This window comes from Squalius cephalus (genome assembly GCF_949319135.1).
Source record: "Squalius cephalus genome assembly, chromosome: 10".
Lineage (NCBI taxonomy): Eukaryota > Metazoa > Chordata > Actinopteri > Cypriniformes > Leuciscidae > Squalius > Squalius cephalus.
Genome location: NC_137131.1, coordinates 4627512 through 4645908, shown reverse-complemented (window position 1 = coordinate 4645908; position 18397 = coordinate 4627512). Strand labels below are relative to the sequence as shown.

Here is an 18397-nt window from a genome sequence, read left to right as displayed (position 1 = left end):
AAAATGCAAAAAAAAAAATACAACCTGGTTATTGACGTAATACTAGATTTGTGTATGTCTTTTAAAACAGTTCTAGTTTCACCTTACATGTTATAATCAGGAAAGTGTAAAAGACAATTTAAAGTGAAATAAAAGTTTTATCAGTTCCAAATTGCGCTGTAATTTTTTCCCGCAGTGGTGGTGGTGTACATTAATTTCAAAAAACAATCAGCATATTTTCAAGGGCTTGTCACTGTTCTATAAAGATTTAAAATGCATTTTTTCCCCCAAAAAAATATTTAAATAAGCATTTAAGAAAGATTTGAGCAAGCTGATCTCAATCATCTGGCAAGCTGTTGATTACTTGATGACTTGTTCAAATACCATTTACAGTGACGCTTGCAGTTGAGGTCTATGAGACGGGTGTTTAAATAACTTGTTTGCAAAGTTATCTTGAATTTAAGGCACATTTACAGCTGGAAAAAATGATTTTATCTGGTGATTGACAGCTTGTATTTCAATTGCTTTTAATTAGTCATACTACTTGTGTGCATAGCATTTACTGTTTTGTCTTTTTAGTATTGCTAATTTCTACGAAAAATTAATCACTGATCCTAGCATTAAATCTGACAATTTACTGGATGAGAAAATACCATATTACTGAACACTGTCCTTTATTATCAGATGCATTACTTTCTTTAAATTAAAGACCCGTTTACATTGTTTTTATGCAAAATGGCATACGAAACATCAATAAATACAGGTGTCAAGTCTTTACAAATGTATAACATTAAGTGGTTTTGACAGTAAATAACCATAACCCTCAACAATACAACATATCAGAGTACTTTCTCTGGAAAAGACTAAAGGTAAGCGAAAAACAACACATTTAGTAGAAAATGCAGCCCTAAAACTGAGTGAATTAAGTGGAAATTGTTTAAAAGTAATTTTGTTTGAAAAAATTGCCATTCAGTGCAATGAAAAAGACATTAAAATCACATGCCAAATCAACATCAGATTTGATTAAATGGACTAATTTAACAACCACAAGTCTGACCAAAAAAAACACACGATTGGAGTTTCAGAAGGAAACCTGATTGCCATAATGACAGTAATACACCCAGTCAAATGTGCCTATATGAACATGAACACTAAAACTATTTCCTATTTTTTAAATAACATTATGACGTGCGTATCTGAAGGATGAGCAGAAATCTGTAGCAAACGTTGCAGCTTCGAGCAGCAAATCAACTTGAGGCACTTGGGGAAAGTTTCCTCGTGTCCACTTTACAATCACAGTTATTTCATATTCTGTGCTTCGTGTAGGAGTTTCTGTGCTGCCATGTTGCTTGGATCGATTTTGAGCACACTGTTGAGATCTTCAATACAAGACTCCTTGTTCTAGGAGAAAAAAAAATGCATGCATTTCAATTTATAAAACAATCCACCAATCAAAGACAGTCATTTTTCAAGACAATATACTTTATTCATATTTGAACTTACTCGAAGTCCCTTGTATGCTTGGGCACGTCGGTAAAATGCCTTAATGTTGGCAGAATCCATTAGAAGAGCCTCATCACAGTCATTTACAGCTTCTTTGTACATCTTTAATGACAGGTAGCAAAGAGCCCTACAAGCAATATTCATTTAAACACATTATCAAACCAAGTCCTCGACTTTTCCAGGCCTAGACATTCAAATCACCATGTGAACCCTGATGTTTGGCAGCATAATTGGGCTGTTTTTGTTGCATTTCATACCTGTTTGTGTAGGTTGTGACTTCTGAGGGGTCCTGACCGAGCGACTGCGTGTACTTCTCCAGACCTGTCTTGTAATCGCCCTTCCGCACAAATGCATTGCCTTCTTCCTTTAGAGCTTTGGCCTTTTTAACAGCTGCAGGTCCTTGTGCTTAAAATCAAACAATTGAAAATGAAGTGCTGAAGCAAAGTATGATGGGTCCGATCAATACAGCACAGGTAAATACCTTTTTTCTTGTTGTCATCCATGCTGTTCTGTTGTGAGTTTGAGGCTGGAACGGCAGCTTGCGCTCGGCTTTCTTTCACAGACATTGGAACGCTGGGAATCGGTGGCAGTTTCTCTCGCCAAGATAGTCCGTCTATATTCGCCAAAGCCTTGGTCATTCTGAAGGGAAGGAAAAATGTGTTAAATTTTTGCATTCTTATTCTCATAAATGATCGCTTACTCGCCCTCATGTTGTTCTAAACCTGAATGAGTTTCTTTCTTCTGTTGAACACAGATATTTTAAAGAATGTTGGTAATCAAACAGTTGACGATAGCCATTGAATTTTTTTTTTCTACTATGGAAGTAAATGGCTATCGTCAGCTGTTTCTTTAAAAATATCTTCTTTTGTGTTCAACAGAACAAAGAAACTCAATCAGGTTTGAAACAACTTGTGGGTGAGTAAGTGATGAAACATGTTTCATTTATGGGTGAACTTTCCCTTTAATTGCCTAATAATTCTGGATGCCGTTCATGCGGAATTACCTGTTGACGCCATCGTGAGCAGCTGGTACGTTGCAGTCTATCTGTAAAACAGTTTTGTAGTCCACATACGCCTGTCTATATCTCTCCAGCGCCTCGTAAGCTGATGCCCGGCGGAGCAGGGCTTTATATCCAAAAGGAACCAATTTAAGAGATCTGAAAGGTAAATATAAAGATTATTAACACTGAACATCATCACTTTAACCGATTTTGTCTTCTCATCCTTACTCTGTGCAGTCTTTAATGCATTCATTGCAGTTTCCATCTTTCAGGTAACTGGCGGCCCTGTTGGAGTACAAAATAGCCAGATCTTCCTTTTCCTTCTCACCTGTGAACAGAACGGTTACTTTATTTACCTTAGTACCAAATGCTCTTTTATATCGACAACAGTCTGAGCAATCTTTTTAAAAATAGTTGCTCTGCAACTTTCATACCTTCTTGCTTGCTATGATAACCCTATTGTTACTAATTTAAAAACATGAACACATCTCTATTGTATTCTTAGAAGCACATTAGCATACGATTGTACCATGACATTACTATCAATTTCATCATGTTTCAAGGTTTTGTTAGATAGTACAGTACAGTAATTTTTTAGATGCTGCAAGACCCCCAGATATTATCATCCTCAAAAATTTAAAAGGCAGCAATATTTTTTCAGAATCTTACAAATAAGGAATTATTTACGCACACACAATGTTTCGTTAGACGAGGTCCCGCCCTCAATAATTGATCATTGTTTCACACAGTTTAGGGGAAACACAAATCAGTTATCTTTAATTAATGGAAGGTTACAAGCAGCTACTTCCCCCTATACAAATCTGATCAGAGAGGAATATTAAGATCGAGATATGCGAATTGGAATCCCTGAGGAGATATGGCATAGTGGTTTGGAGGATATTGATAAACAATCGGTCAGATTATACTAGATTAAGCCTCATTCAGTTTAAGGTAACACATAGAATACACTACTCCTCACCAAGAAGCTGTTATTGCTGTTCTGGGAAAAGACTGACTCTGTTAAACTATGGCTTGAGGAACTGATGTATGCCATACATATCATGTATTAACCTAACAGGCTGGGGAGGGGAAGCTGGTTAAAATAGTTTTCTTTAAACTGGTTTGTTAATTCATTTTATGCATACAAGAATATCTGGAATCTAATTATTTCAATTTAATCCAATGATTCAATAAAATGTATTTGACAAAAATATTTGATATTTGTACTGTAATTTGTATTGACCCTATTTATACTGTGAAAATTCATATTATAAATGTGTGTAAAATATTATCTGGAAAATATTTGGTGTTTATTATCACATATATTGTGTAATTATCACATGCTTTTATTTTCTACTCACTAGTACTGTTAGATGCAGGATTTATTTAAATTAATTTAGTTTAATCTCTTAACTTTTCCACAGACCCCCTAGACTAAGTCCCGGACCCCATTTTGAAAATCTCAGTGCTGAAATTCATTGAACATGGTATTTACGTGCTAATGCAAGGTACAGGAATTCAATGGAACATTCTGTGCTAGTGGAAGAATACAATGGTGCTAACATGGTACATGTACAAAACAAGTTATATAAGTGGTAATACTGTAACGCTGGTGGTGAGCATGGTGATATTTGACTTCTCTCACCAGACTTCTCCAGCTGCTGGATGGATTGGCTGTAGACGGTCACAGCTTCTCCATACTGGCCCGCTCTGAAACACTGGTTACCGGCTAGTTTGAGTTCCATCCACGACTGCGAGCGCCGCTTCTGAGGCATGATGACACTGTAACGACCAGTCAGTTGTGAGATCCTTAACTGCTGTTAACTTAGTTTAGGAAGGTAACATTATGAAGAAAAAAACAGTCAATATTGACTGCCAGTAAATGTGTTAACTTACCAAAGTTACCGCGGTAGAATGAATCACCGTCTGATGTTGGAAAAACCCGGTAAACGTTTTCGGAAGGGCTTTGCTGATCGCTCAACTCCGCCTGTTTAAAGTTACAAGTTATTGTGCTTAACAACCAGCTAGTGATGAGACAACTAGTCAGTCCTTGTTCTAGAACTCACTAGAACATCCGCGTCTGCTTCTTCTTCTTCTACTTCTCCTATACGCGCGCGCGAGCCGGGATAAACACCACGTTTTACCGGCCGAGTTTCTAAAGAAATGGATGGTGTTGAATTTCAGTTTCAGTTTTCAGGGCTGAAGCGGCTGTCGAGCTCCGGTGCTGCTATTTGAAGATCGGGGTGGTTGATTGTAACCCAATCCAGTGTTGCCAGATCCGTCGGAAATAGCACGCATTGTGTCCCGACAAACACATGCGAATATGTGCTTTTAATTATACGGACTTGGCAACCCTCACCCAGTCCAAGCTTCCCCCTATATGAAAACGCCCAGCCGTTGGTTGCCAGATGTTCCTTAAAACTTAAACATTCATTGTTTTAAAACGTATTGATTCCTTTAAAGATTTCCTTTTTCTTTTTAAAGGACCATTGAAGGGCCTTGAAACGCGCAGCATTTTTCAATGTGTTGTTCATGTAATTTCCAATGAAACAGGAAGACGGGGCGGGACATATCGAGCAGCTCCTCCCCTTTTTAAATATATAGAGAGCCTAAGTCCCACCCCTTCCGGTCGACCACCATGGGACCTTATTTCGGAAAAATATTGTATGGTAGTCAATGGCGAGAGACAACAAATATTTTGATCTCGTTTGAATTGTGCCCTGATTTACACATATGATGTTTGTCAATTTAAAAGATACATTTTAAAGTCAAGAAAGTCGCAGCTTGATGTAAAACTGCTGAGGTATAAGACTGTGAAAATACGTAATTACAAAGACTACAAACCCAGAAGGCGCACATGCGACGTCATACCTTTTCTCTCAATGAATGAAGCTAACTTTACTGAAGCTAACGTCTGTCATTTTTTCTATAGTCTTACATTATAATCGTAACGTTACGCCGTCATGCCTGAGTGTTTTGAGCCAGAATACACACATACGAGCAACGGATCTTGTGACGTACATAGTGCGAGACGAGAGATGTAGTTCATTGAGCGATTTTCACATAAAACTAAACGTTACTCTTCTGTTTTATGACAAACTGCGACTTTCTTGACTTTCATAATTACCTTTTAAATTGACAAACATCATATGTGTAGTTCAGGGCACAGTTCAGACGGAATAAAAAGATAAGTTATCTCTCGCCATTGACTTCCATACATATTTTTTCCGAAATAAGGTCCCATGAGCCGGAAGCGGAGGGGCGGGACTTAGGCTCTCTATAGAGCTGGTAAGTCCCGCCCATCCGTAAAACCCCACTGGACCTCTAGGTTGAAAAATCGTCAATGCAAGTGAATGGGAGAAAATAATTATTTTCTGGTCCCGTTTGAATTGTGCCATGAATGTGAACATATGTTGTCTGTGAATTTTTTATATAATTTTTCATGTTACGAGTTTGACAGTATATTGTATGATTCTTCGGCTAGCAGTTGTGGAAAAGACATAACGAGAAAGACTACATGTCGCCTATGTGACGTCACCCCATAAAGTTGACTTACCCGTGGTTTTCGCCAACCTCAACGATTTTGTCCTCTCCCTGAAAGAAGGCGGTGAAGTGCACCAAAGACACAGCCATGTTTAGCGGGATCCGTGAGCTAGTGTCCGTGTGCGAGTGGGGGTGACGTTTCAAACGCGTCGAAAGCAGCGAAGAGTTGTAGTCCACAAAGTGCTCTCACACAAAGTCTAACCGTATCAAACTTCTACCCGCTAAATTGTAGCATTCTTTACACGAAAAATTATATAAAAAATTCACAGACAACATATGTTCACATTCATGGCACAATTCAAACGGGACCAGAAAATAATTATTTTCTCACATTCACTTGCATTGACGATTTTTCAACCTAGAGGTCCAGTGGGGTTAGCAGAAGGGGCGGGACTTACCAGCTCTATAGCCAATAGCTTTAGTTTATATCACAGCTCGTCCAGAGCCGTTGAGCTCGGTAAAGCAGCAGTTTCCTCCAAATCTCTAACCGTTTCTCCTTCTAATCTCATCCATCGCTTTAAAATACAGCATTCTGTGTAGAGTTCAAATGGGTCTGATAAGTTTTGTGGTCTGCGTCGACTCACACATATGATCCGCTCTGGACCGGAGCTGCGGCGGTTTGCGTGACACTAACATGAAACCAGACTTCATTCGTCCTGATGGAAAACATATTTACACTGTCTGAATCGTTCCCTATCTCCTATATAGTGCACTATGTGCCATTCACCATATAGAAAATAGTAAATGTGTGATCAAGTGACTGATTTCAGCTGCAGCTATGTATAATGTAGGGGGCAGGATGCTTTAGATTCTAGAGGGCATTTGATTGGACAGAAAATCTGACGTGAACCTGAAGTGCAGAGTGATGTAACCAAATTATTGATACATGTTGGCGGAAGTGGAGGAGAGACTAAGTTTTGAATGCTTTATATCTTCTAAATGTAAATTTTGGAGCACACTAGCTTATGGATAACAGTAAGGCTGTATAAATACTAAAATCCAAAAAAAAGTTAATTTTGATTTCATGGGGACTTTAATTATGCGAATTGAAAGGGCAAATCTCTATAGCCAATACAGTGAGTAAAATATTTAAGTAATAAAAGTACAAGATTATAATAAAATTATAATATTTTTTTAAATAATTTTAAATATTTTAAATGTGTTTTATTTTTATATTTCCCATTTTAATTCTAGTTAAAAAAAGAATCACAGTCTGATATATATAATATATATATATATGGTCGCTTCAATGTGTTTGTCCTTCGCCTGTTTCCGTAGTTGGGCTCCATAAACACCTTCCTGTCAGAGTCACCGGACGTGCGTGCTGAAGGTCGCGAATTAAACGGTAAATATCGAGCTTGCTATATGTTTATAACAAAAATTCTATGGTGAATTATGTATAAAATATAATATCACCATGTTATGTTTTTAATAACACTAAACATTCGTTTTTTCTTGATTTAATTGAACTAAACGCGTCTCGTTTTAGAAATCCCATCTTGCCGCTGGTCGTCATTGCTTGCTAGTATTAGCAAGACCGGTAACGTTAGTCCTGAATCTCAGAAGACACTATGATATGAATCACAAGTGTCATTTTAAAAATAAAACAAAGGTTAATATTGCTTGGCTGTGCGTTTGCATGCGTTTTATCACGTCTAGAGAAATAACATGCAAATTGCGTATTAGCTAAACCGCTAAAACCTTGTCCTGAACTAAACAGCACATTTGTATATAAAACATGCATATTAGTATATGTGGTATTGTTATCTTCTCAGTCTCTATCCCATAAGTAAAAGTTAAATGTTAGCGTGGCTTATTCTGTGTCTGTCTTGAAAGTCGGCAAGACATCCATTTGTGATGGTCAGAATAGCACGTAGCAATACTAAAGGGTGATCTATCCTGTTATTGGAAGTGCAAGGTTGTCAATGACTATCAGTGTATGAAATTCATTTTATTGTCTTCTCTTTCCAGAAGTCAACAATGTCACTTGCAAAGCCAGCGATGAGAGGCCTCCTGGCCAAGCGTTTGAGGTTTCATTTGCCCATCGCATTCGCTCTTTCGATCATTGCGGCAGCCGGTTTCAAGGTCAGTTGTATTGTGTTTTGTATGATTATATGCAATATAATTAAACCTGTGTGGCCTTCATTTTTGTTCATCTATGTGTACGTAGAAATGCTACTTAAAATGATTATTTTTAAAGCACCTTTTGTCATGATGTAACTTCCATAGTCATTAAAGGAGAAGTTCACTTTTAAAATGAAAATTCTGTCATCATATACTCACCCTCATGTTGTTTCAAAGCTGTATGAATTTCTTTCTTATGCTGAACAGAAAGGAAGATATTTAGAAGAATATCAGTAACCAGACAGTTTTTGGGTCCCAATGACTTCCATAGTAGGAAAAAAATATACTATGGAAGTCATTGGGACCCAAAAACTGTCTGGTTACTGATATTCTTCTAAATATCTTCCTTTCTGTTCAGCATAAGAAAGAAATTCATACAGCTTTGAAACAACATGAGGGTGAGTATATGATGACAGAATTTTCATTTTAAAAGTGAACTTCTCCTTTAAGAGTAGTTTTCGATCAATATGGATTTTGCATTTTTTCTTAATTTCTAATATTGGACATTTAGTTTCATCCCTATCTTTCATTCTTTTACCTTTGAGGCAAGTGAGTTAAATAATTTTGGAAGCTTGTTTTACAAGGAGCATGGACCGTTTTTCTGAGAAAGTTTTGTGTCTTTGTGCAGTACACAGTGACAGAGCCCAGGAAACAGGCGTATGCTGACTTCTACAAACAGTATGATGCCATGAAGGAGTTTAACGCCATGAAAGAAGCTGGTGTTTTTCAAAGTGTCAGGCCTTCTGGAGAATAAAGCAATGTGATGTGAGTGGCCTTTCAAGTGCATATAAATCTGATTTGTAATATTTTGCAAGTATAATTTTGCACTCTATGCACTGCCATTTCATGGTTGTAATTTTTTTTTGTCGTTTTTTATGCTCTGGTTTGGAAGTAAAATAATGACCGTCTTTGAAACAAATAAAAATATTGTATATTTAAGCTGTGAATATTTCAAATGAAAACATTTCATACACAATTTCATTATTAAAAATGTGATCATCCATATTCAACATCCAGACTTCATTTCCAAAATATCCAGTCTGTTTAAAAATACCACTTATTATATTTGACAGGCAATATTTAATTTATTTTGCTTTACAAATTTAGTTAAATAAATTCAGTGGTTCAGTTTAGCAAAGTATTCAACATTGCACATGCGGGAACTGCAGGAATAACAGTAGTGTACCGATGCATGCGGGTGGTGACGAAGACCAAAGCAACAGGTAGAGAGTCGTTCATTAATTTGTTTATTCGCTTACTCACAAAAACTGATTTACAGAAATGGAATAAGAGGTAAGTATATGTTAAATAACCAGATTTTCTGCATATATAGGGTACTATCCCTGATAAAGACACGGAAACTGTTTAATTCAAAGTCTACGTGGTCACACTTTTTTCCCCAGTGTACATGTAAGCAGCTTTCTCTACTGCAAAGGAGATACAATGTTATCTCCCCCGAAGCTGATGTGGTGAATATGGATTATTGCATTTTTAATAATGAAATTGTGTATGAAATGTTTTCACTTGAAATATTCACATCTTAAATTTGCAACCATGTTTAATTTCAGCCCTACAAAATGCAATCCCTGAAAATACAAAGCATTAAAATGAAAGCACTGTTAATGCAATGTATTTTTTTATTTTATTTTTTTGTTTCAAAGATATTAGTCATTATTTTACTTCTATACACTGGTCAATTTTGAGAGTTTGAAACCTTGAGCTATTTTGCTTCCGTAACATAATTTTTTTTTCTCAGGCTAATGAATAGAAAACATCCAAAATATATATTTAAGTGTCTAATATCCATTGTTGTCTTTAGGTTTCAATTACAATACATGTATTGTGTATATAATGTTTCTTCCTCCTACAGCCTAAAATCTCCACTTCAGCAGCTTTACATACACCAAACTGTACACTTTTATTCCCATCTATATTCTGAAGGTTTTTCCAGGCGATTTTGTTCATGTATCATTCGTCTGGTTTATATAACATTTCCAAAAACTTGTTTTTCAAGCTGTTGAGAGATCCTAAATCTACTCTGTAAAAACTTTTAATGTCAACAAAATAAAAATTAGTGCATATTTAAATATTGCATTTCAGAAAACTTGATAACGCACTGTGATTAGTCAACTGGTGAAAGTATAGCGGTATCTTTTCATTACTAATATTTTCACCTTATTTACCTGTGGTGTCTTGCCTTCAGTGTAAAAAACACTTTGACTTATACTTCTCTCTTTACAGGTGATGTGCCCCTGCATTCCTGCTCTACAACTGAATCTTTATAAGATTAATGGATATGAACATTGATGTCTGATGTTCTCAATAAGATACAAATAAACTGTTGACAACCATCACGCTGTAGTGACTTATTACAACGCATCTTGTCAACATGTCTCTCCTATGTTATATTTCAAAATGAAAATGTCATTTGAGTTAAAGAGTCTTAATATCATTGACAAGGTCAGATGTTTACCTATTATTTATCTAATAAAGATACAAGTTAAAAGCCCAAATTTAAACTGAATTTAGCCCCAACTTGGTGGTAATGTTGTCATAATTATGTCTAGAATAGTTTTTTCTTGATATTTTTCTGCAAGCAACAGATTTTATAGCATACTGATGGCTGTTTGGGTGGTGATTGTTCCTAACACGTTGGATTTTTGTTGTTGTAATTTAACGTTTTCTTAACATTTGCTTTTAAGAACATAAAAAACTGTTTAATGGCACTTAAACATGAAATTTGTCTATACTTTTGACCTTTAGCCGAAATAAGAATTCACATTTGCTGCATGTGTTTTGTCAGACTTTGCTCTTCTCTGTTTTCCAAGAAATATTGCACCGTGTTGCATTTTAAGTGTACTTGTCTATAAATGTGTTTAGTGGAATAATGCCACTAGGTGCATACAAAATGTTTTTTTTTTTTTTTTTACTTTTACTCTTGTAACTATGACATTTGGACATGCATAATGGTAATACCACGGTATTTTTAGAAATACATTGGAGCACTATACTGATTCCAGCATCATCACTGTACCATAGTATTTTTGTGGTTTGAAGCCTTTTAATCTGAAGTGCATTTTCCCAGTGTTCTACCGCACAGGAAGTGCTTCAAACGAGAACAGCGGAAGTTGTTGTTCATGGACCAACTTATGTTCTAATGTAATCTTTCTCACAGCCAGTACATGCATAATGCGTGTAATTAGTAATGTACAGATGCCGTTTCTTTAATCTCGCTGATACGACTGGTTGCAGTTGGGTGAGTTTACTAGTAATACTGGTTTTAGGTTATTATCGTTGCGCTCTGCGCGTTGTCCAGGCCTTTGTGCCAGAGAGCATGTTTTACTATATGTGCTGTGGATTAAATATAAAATATTGCATATTTATTTAAAATAATGTGGAAAAGAAGCAGTCAACTATATCTGGTTACTTCTGTAACACTACATGACATGCACATCGAGTAGAGTATATGGCGCCCCACAATATTTGACATGACAGCACTAGTAAACAAATGGTTGCAATTGTTGTATAAGAGACTAGATATTAGGTGGAAAACTAATCGTTTAATTTTATTATTTAAAATTATGAATAATTTCATATATATAAAATGCAAAGCATGGTGCTACTAAATAAATCCAAGGTTTTTTATTGCCTTATACATAATGCATATTGCAGCAGCATTATATTTTGTATCAATATTTGCATTTACAAGAGGAATTGTTAATGCTGGTAAGGAATTAATTAATATGTAGAATTAATATAATTTTAATATATAAAATAATAGCATTAAAGTTTTATCTTTGGTGCTGCATGGCTTTAATTTCAAAATCTATAAAGTTTCATGTTTTCATGTATGGCATGCCGAAAGCTGAGGTCTACACAATAAAGCGGCATCCATTATGTAATGTAATTCAGGCTGATTTAACTGCAGAAAATTTGATTGGACATAAAATGCTTGAAGAATATCAATGCACTACTGCCTCGTAAACACCATAATGATGCATCTGAAATTTGTTGTTGCCAACTGATATATGTCTTCTGTAATGACCAATGCAGATATATCTAGAGTTGGGGTTTGTGGTGAAAAGCTAAAAATGTATTCAGTCATAAAAATATAAAATGTAAAAAAATATTTTCAAATAATTCTTTTTTTTTTTAAATAAAACCCTTAAAAAGACAAAATATTGAATTTTTTTACCTGCATCTCATGTGACCACAAACCGACATCCGAGAACCCCTGATTTAGAGAACAGTATGGCCAAATGCAAACATTTATTTTTACTCAAAATTCACACACACACACACAAAAAAAGAAAGTAAAAATTGTTTATTCATTGTGAATAAATTGAATTATATAATGTTGATTCTGGAATAATATTTAATTGTGTCTGTATGATATTTCCAGGTGCCCAGGTGGAGCTGTGATCTGCATTTGCCTTCGGTCTGAGCTCTTGTCTTTCTTACACTATAACTCTGAACCCTTGTATGACCTTCATCTCTCTGGCACCCACATGAGCGCAGCGTTCTATTCCCGCTGGGCCGAGCGCCATGCCTGACCGGGATAGCACCTACCTGGCAGGTGGCGGCGGGGGTGGCAGCGGGAGCGGTTTGGGCACTGGGGACGAGGGAGGAGGCGGGACAGGTTTGGGTGGAGGTGTAGGAGAGGGTAGAGTGACGGTGGTGGGCGGATCAGCGGGCTGCACGGGGGGTAACGGGGGTCCTGGGGCCATGGGAGGCGGCGGGGCATTAGGAAACGGCAACAGCTGCAGCGGAGCCAGCGGCGGTTTGGGACCGGATGGCGTTTGCCGGGACTTTTTGCGCAACGTGTGCAAGCGCGGCAAACGCTGCCGCTTCCGCCATCCAGACTTCAATGAGGTTCCTGACTTGGGTGTGCAGAAGAATGAGTTCATCTTCTGCCACGACCATCAGAACAAAGAGTGCGTGCGCCCCAACTGCCGATTCGTGCACGGCTCGAAGGAAGACGAGGACTATTATAAGAAAACCGGAGAGCTTCCTCTTCGGCTCAGGGGGAAGGTGGCAGCCGGATTGGGACTGTCTCCGACCGACCTCCCGTTGAGCCGCGGAGAGGTGCCCATTTGCAGGGACTACCTGAAAGGAGAGTGCCAGCGGGGCAACAAGTGCAAGTTCCGACATGTCAGGAAGGACTACGAATACGAAGCCTCGCCCAGGGTCGGTGTGGGATGCATGATGAGTGTCACCGGTGGCGTGAGCGGGATGGTGAACGCTGGTGGGGGGGGTGCGGTTGGTGGTGGTGGGGCCTGCGGTGGGATGTCTGGCCTGGTTGGCGGCGGCGTGGGAAACTACATGGGAATGGGATGTCCCAGCATGGGCGGATGCAGAGACCAGGGCCTGTCGGTTGGAGGTGGAGGTGGGGGCTCGATGAGCAACTGTATGTCGATGGGGACGGTGGGTCATCGGCGCTACGACAGGGGCCCCTGCTCCGTCTACGACCCCCTGTTTGAAAATGGCATGTTTGAAGCCGGGCCGGTGGAGGCCCCCGTTGACCACACGGCCTTCCAGCTGAAGAGACGGCGTTTGGATGGGCTGCGGTTGACCGATGGGACCAGCAGTGGACATTACGACCTGGGGGTTCAGACCACCCTGCCAATCCGACCGATAGAGTATCGCTTACTAGAAGAGGAGAACGCCCTACTGAGGAAAAGAGTGGAGGAGCTTAAGAAACAGGTAGGGAATGTACTCTTCCTTTCTTCAGTGGAATACAAAGGAAGATATATTGCAGAGTGTCTCCAAGCTGGAATAACAACATCAAAGTCCTCTGGATATAGTCCATGCAAACTGTGTACTGTAGTAGTCGCTGAAAATCTTCCTTCGAATTCTGTTCAAACACTGCGATTTATTGTGCCAGGTTTGTTGTGAAAGACCAGTCAGCAGGGGCCGGTTTCACAAAGATAGACTTTGACTATGGCTTAGATATAGTAGATAGTCAGACTTCAGTTTGACATCAAAATCAGACCGTTGCACAAAGCACTTAAGACTCTGACTATCTTAAGTAGGACTACACTGCAATGCATTCTGGGTAAAATAAGACACTTTTCAAAACAAAAAACATGGCGGATCGACTAAGCGTATTCAACCGCTCAGTGCAGTTTACCCCAGCGGAAAATATGTGTTTGTTGGAGGAATATAACAGTTACAAGGACATTTTACTTGGTAAATTTAGCGGAGAATGTAGTAGCAAGAATAAATGTTTAAATTATGAGCCATTTTCCCTTTTCTTTTGGCTGTTTGTAATGTAACTGATTGTTACTGATGGTTGCCAAGGTAACATAGAGGCTTAGACCTAAGTTAGCCTGGGGGTAAGGTGTCTTATTTTTTTGGTCTAAATTAAGTCAGTCTTTATTTCTGTGAAACAGTCTACCTTGCATTAGACTAGTCTATGAGCAAATTTTAGACTTTTCTAACACTATAGACCGGTCTAAAATAGCTTTGTGAAACCGGCCCCAGACAACACAAGAACAAGTGATGTTTCACATCATGACATCAAATAATACATTTTGAAAACTTTTAACAGAAGACTTTTAGCAACAAAAAAAAAAGTTTAGTCTGTTCCTTACACAGACGTATTGCAAGGTGTAGCGCAAAAGTCGTATGGACTTTTTATTGTTCTTTTTTGCTGTGTTTTAGTAATTATTTGTAAACTATTATAGTATTTATTCATATTTTGAATAAGATTTTTTTTTCAGTTTTCATTTTAATTTAAGTTTTGGTAATTTTGTTATTGGCATTTATTTTTTAATTTTTTAAATAGGCTATTTATATTTCATTTGAATGTCTTTATATTTCAGTTATAGGAATGTTAGTACTTTTTTCAAAATTGCCAATATTTCCAATTTTTCATCTAATACCCCCTGATTTTATTTCAGCTGTATTTTAATTAACAAAAAGTATTTTTTAATAGTTTTAGGTTTTTAACAGTTAAGTGCTTTTTAGGGATGCACCAATATAAAAATTCTGTACTCTTTTGTCTAAATAATTTAAAAATAAAATAAAACTACTATAAAACTAATTTTAAATGCATTGAGTGAATTTAGGCATCACAACATTATAATGTGCAGAATGAAAAACTAATACTTCATTTAAACTATTTTATTAAATAGATTAAGTAAAACTCATTTACTAAAGATTACATTTAACAGTTTTTTTTTTTAAAGATTCAATTTAAGTGAGTGTGAGAGGGTAATGCATATAATCTAAATGTAAGAATGGCATTGTTAAATATTAATAATGTTAATATTGGCTGATACCAGTATACTTAAAAATCATGTTTGACTTTCTTAGTTACTTTTTAATTCTGCAATAGATGATCTTTTATGTTCCATGGATGACAAATAATACACATTTTGAATGATATTTCATCTCTAAATTGTGCTTTTTGTGTTAAAGGTTGTGTAGGCAAATTTTTGCATTAACACTTTTTTTTTTAATGGTTGAAACTCTCTTCACATCCTGATAGCAATCAATAATAGAAGTGGTCTAAATATTAAAACATGTACATCTTCTGTGGACGTCTCAGGACCAAAAAATGTTCGTCCAATCGTTGCATTCGGTCCAAATGCAATGATAGGATGTCCTGCCTGCCTATCAACGTGTGTATTTCCATACCTCCGCGCACCTGTTAGCACAGACATCACATCATCTGCGCGTTCAATGAGGCTCTGCAGAGCTGAAGACAGACAGTCACAGAGCGCCGCAAACAAACAGCAGCTTTTACAGTTCCTCCTGAACCAAAACAACCAGTTTATGCTGCGCTCACTCCATGTTGTGACCGTACGAGATGGCAACGTTCTACTTATGCTTTACTATTTCAACACAACACATTAGTGCCGAAATAAATCTGCAGCAGTCACATGGTACAAGTAAGAGACCTGTAAGTTGTTTACGTTCATCATTATGTTATGTGCTTTGAGACATGAGGTAATTTAACACCGTCTCTCATCTCGTGACGCTTTGCAGACTCTGCTGTGCACGTTCAAGTGTTTTGAAGGAGACGCGGCTTTGGAGACGCTCTGAAGGGAGGGTGGGATCTCATGTTTTCAAAGCTAGCTTGATATTGCTAGCCTGTCCGAAATTGCCTACCCTACCTTTAAAGATCAGTGACAGAATCACTTATTTTAAAAATGTAAAACAACTGTAACCACATCCTAAATGTCTCAAAATTCCTTCCTTTCCTTTTTTTGTTTTCAAGGTGTCCAACCTGATAGCCACCAACGAGGTGCTTCTGGAGCAGAACGCTCAGTTTCGAAGCCAGGCTAAAGTGATGACGCTGTCCTCCACCCCGGCTCCGTCTGAACAGAGTCTGGCGCCCCCTGTTGGTTCTGTGAGTTCCTACAACCATGGCATTGCCCAGACACACACCACTCTGAGCAGTGCTGGTCTGCAGCCCCGTCCCGTCACTCAACAAGATCTGGTGGCCTCGACCGGTGCACCGACCGCCCCTCCTTCTAATGCTGCGCCCCCCTCCGCACCCCCTCCACATCTCAACCCCGACCCCATCTCTGCCGCCCTCGCTCAGACTATCGCCCAGGGATTGGCCCCTCCTGTTTCAATGGCCCCTGTTGCTGTTTCGGTGGCGCCGGTGGCCGTGTCCATGGCACAACCATTGCCGGGCATCACGATGAGCCACGCGACCACACCGATGGTGACGTACCCCATCGCCAGTCAGAGTATGAGGATCACCACCATGCCTCATTAATGAGGGCACACTTCAGCAATATATACATGAAACAAATAGCAAACTGGAAACCATGGGAAGTTTCTCAGGTCAAGGGTCTGTTTTGACTGAATGAACATACAGATTTCTGTATAGAATACAGATGTTCTCTTGCGAACTTATGGAACTTATTTCAGTTTTTCTTGCCTTGGAAAGACTCTTTTGAAATCATCATTGACTTCACAGGACATTTATTAACTCATTTTGAAAGATGTAACTATTCAACTAATCACTACAGAAGAATTGTGAATTTGCTGTCAGTTTTAGTTTGACTTTTTTTAATAGTTCGTTTTGTGAATTGTTTTTGTGTGAACTGATTATTTGGATTCTGCACACACACACACACACAAAAACGAATCAGACACATTATGCTTCGTTATTAATTCTTGTCAAATCTTACTAAGGAAAAAAAAGTGTTTTATTTCTTTCTGTTGGAAACTAAATAACTGCATTTTTCTGTCAGAATATTGGTCTTGTTTCTCTCATCTTGAGTGAGTATCTTTCTGAAATGTTAATGAAAAATTATATTTCTTATCAAACCAGACTTCTGTCATTAGTTTTGATCGCTTTCTCATTCTGTTGAGAGTATGGTCCTAGTTGTTTGCACTCTCATGGCCTGTCCACTGATGATAAGACCACCAGAGACGGATCTGGACTGAATGGGATCTTAGCAATCCCTGTGCTGTATGTGTAAATATTATCGAAGAAATCATTCTTATTTTTAGAATATCTTTTAATTTTATGTTTGATTTTTACCAATGTATGTGTTTTATATCTAGAAGACCCTATGAACAGTCACATTGAAATATTGCTCATAATCAGTTCTCATAATTGAACTGTCATCCTTCATTGTTTGTTTATGTTTTTAAGATAACAAATAAGGTTTGGGATCTCTCAGATTTAGAGTATAGGGGGATTTATTATTAGGGTTATCATGCAAAAAGAACCATTGTTCATAGTATTGTTAGCTGCATCAGATGTTTAATTTGGCAGGTCTCAGATTAACATTATCTATAATCTAATGTCAGTCACTTGTCCATGAATATAGACCTCGACCTGGCATGAGAGCACCTACTATGGCAAGTACTTTTTTGCATTCTTTTATTGCCTTTTTACAAGTCAGTGTACACTCTGGATATATGTTGCCAATTTCCACTTTTTTGACAATTTTTATACCGCAATTGGCAATTGCAGTATAAAAATTGCCAAAAAAGTGGAATTTCTTTCAGGATAATGATAAATTGATTATCCTATTTTTATTACAGATTTTCAGTTTATTTATTAAAATCTTCCCTAGGTTATTTTTTATTTGATTCTGTTAGGAGAGTTTACAGGTGAACTGGTCAAAATTGCACTATGGACATTTTCAACTGGAATTATGACTAGTCAAAATTGCATTGCAGATTCTTTAAAGTAAATTATATCACCAGTCCAATATGCATTCCATATATCTTATGTTAGTTTTAGACAGTCACAAGCAACTAGTCAAACTCTTGTTT

The 18397-nt window shown here is 37.7% G+C and overlaps 3 protein-coding genes across 4 annotated transcripts; 2 read left to right on the top strand and 1 right to left on the bottom strand.

The window, feature by feature from the left end:
* Positions 1-270: 270 nt before the first annotated feature.
* On the bottom strand, positions 271-5035 carry tomm34 (translocase of outer mitochondrial membrane 34). Of its 2 annotated transcripts, XM_079883781.1 has the most exons (9): positions 4549-4788; positions 4379-4469; positions 4128-4264; positions 2711-2810; positions 2486-2638; positions 1964-2121; positions 1740-1887; positions 1483-1609; positions 271-1380 (listed from the first exon to the last, which is right to left on the bottom strand). In XM_079883781.1, exons 3-9 carry the CDS (start codon positions 4255-4257, stop codon positions 1279-1281), a joined length of 918 nt encoding a protein of 305 aa, XP_079739907.1. In that variant the 5' UTR covers positions 4258-4264; positions 4379-4469; positions 4549-4788; the 3' UTR covers positions 271-1278. The 2 variants fall into 2 exon arrangements, with proteins under 2 accessions (XP_079739907.1, XP_079739906.1); XM_079883780.1 differs by having other exon boundaries at positions 4379-5035.
* Positions 5036-7290: 2255 nt separating this feature from the next.
* cox6c (cytochrome c oxidase subunit 6C) lies at positions 7291-10500 on the top strand. The gene is made up of 4 exons (XM_079884214.1): positions 7291-7370; positions 7997-8110; positions 8778-8914; positions 10391-10500. Exons 2-3 carry the CDS (start codon positions 8006-8008, stop codon positions 8901-8903), a joined length of 231 nt encoding a protein of 76 aa, XP_079740340.1. The 5' UTR covers positions 7291-7370; positions 7997-8005; the 3' UTR covers positions 8904-8914; positions 10391-10500.
* Positions 10501-11240: 740 nt separating this feature from the next.
* On the top strand, positions 11241-18022 carry zc3h10 (zinc finger CCCH-type containing 10). The gene is made up of 3 exons (XM_079884210.1): positions 11241-11405; positions 12552-13852; positions 16374-18022. Exons 2-3 carry the CDS (start codon positions 12695-12697, stop codon positions 16878-16880), a joined length of 1665 nt encoding a protein of 554 aa, XP_079740336.1. The 5' UTR covers positions 11241-11405; positions 12552-12694; the 3' UTR covers positions 16881-18022.
* The last annotated feature ends 375 nt before the right edge of the window (positions 18023-18397 follow it).

Coding starts and splice junctions, on each gene's coding strand:
- tomm34 (XM_079883780.1), bottom strand. CDS start 4,257: ATGCCTCAGAAGCGGCGCTCGCAGTCGTGGATGGAACTCAAACTAGCC. Junction 1,888..1,963: donor GGATGACAACAAGAAAAAAG/GTATTTACCTGT, acceptor TTTGATTTTAAG/CACAAGGACCTGCAGCTGTT. Junction 1,610..1,739: donor GTCACAACCTACACAAACAG/GTATGAAATGCA, acceptor TATTGCTTGTAG/GGCTCTTTGCTACCTGTCAT.
- cox6c (XM_079884214.1), top strand. CDS start 8,006: ATGTCACTTGCAAAGCCAGCGATGAGAGGCCTCCTGGCCAAGCGTTTG. Junction 8,111..8,777: donor TTGCGGCAGCCGGTTTCAAG/GTCAGTTGTATT, acceptor GTCTTTGTGCAG/TACACAGTGACAGAGCCCAG.
- zc3h10 (XM_079884210.1), top strand. CDS start 12,695: ATGCCTGACCGGGATAGCACCTACCTGGCAGGTGGCGGCGGGGGTGGC. Junction 13,853..16,373: donor TGGAGGAGCTTAAGAAACAG/GTAGGGAATGTA, acceptor TTTGTTTTCAAG/GTGTCCAACCTGATAGCCAC.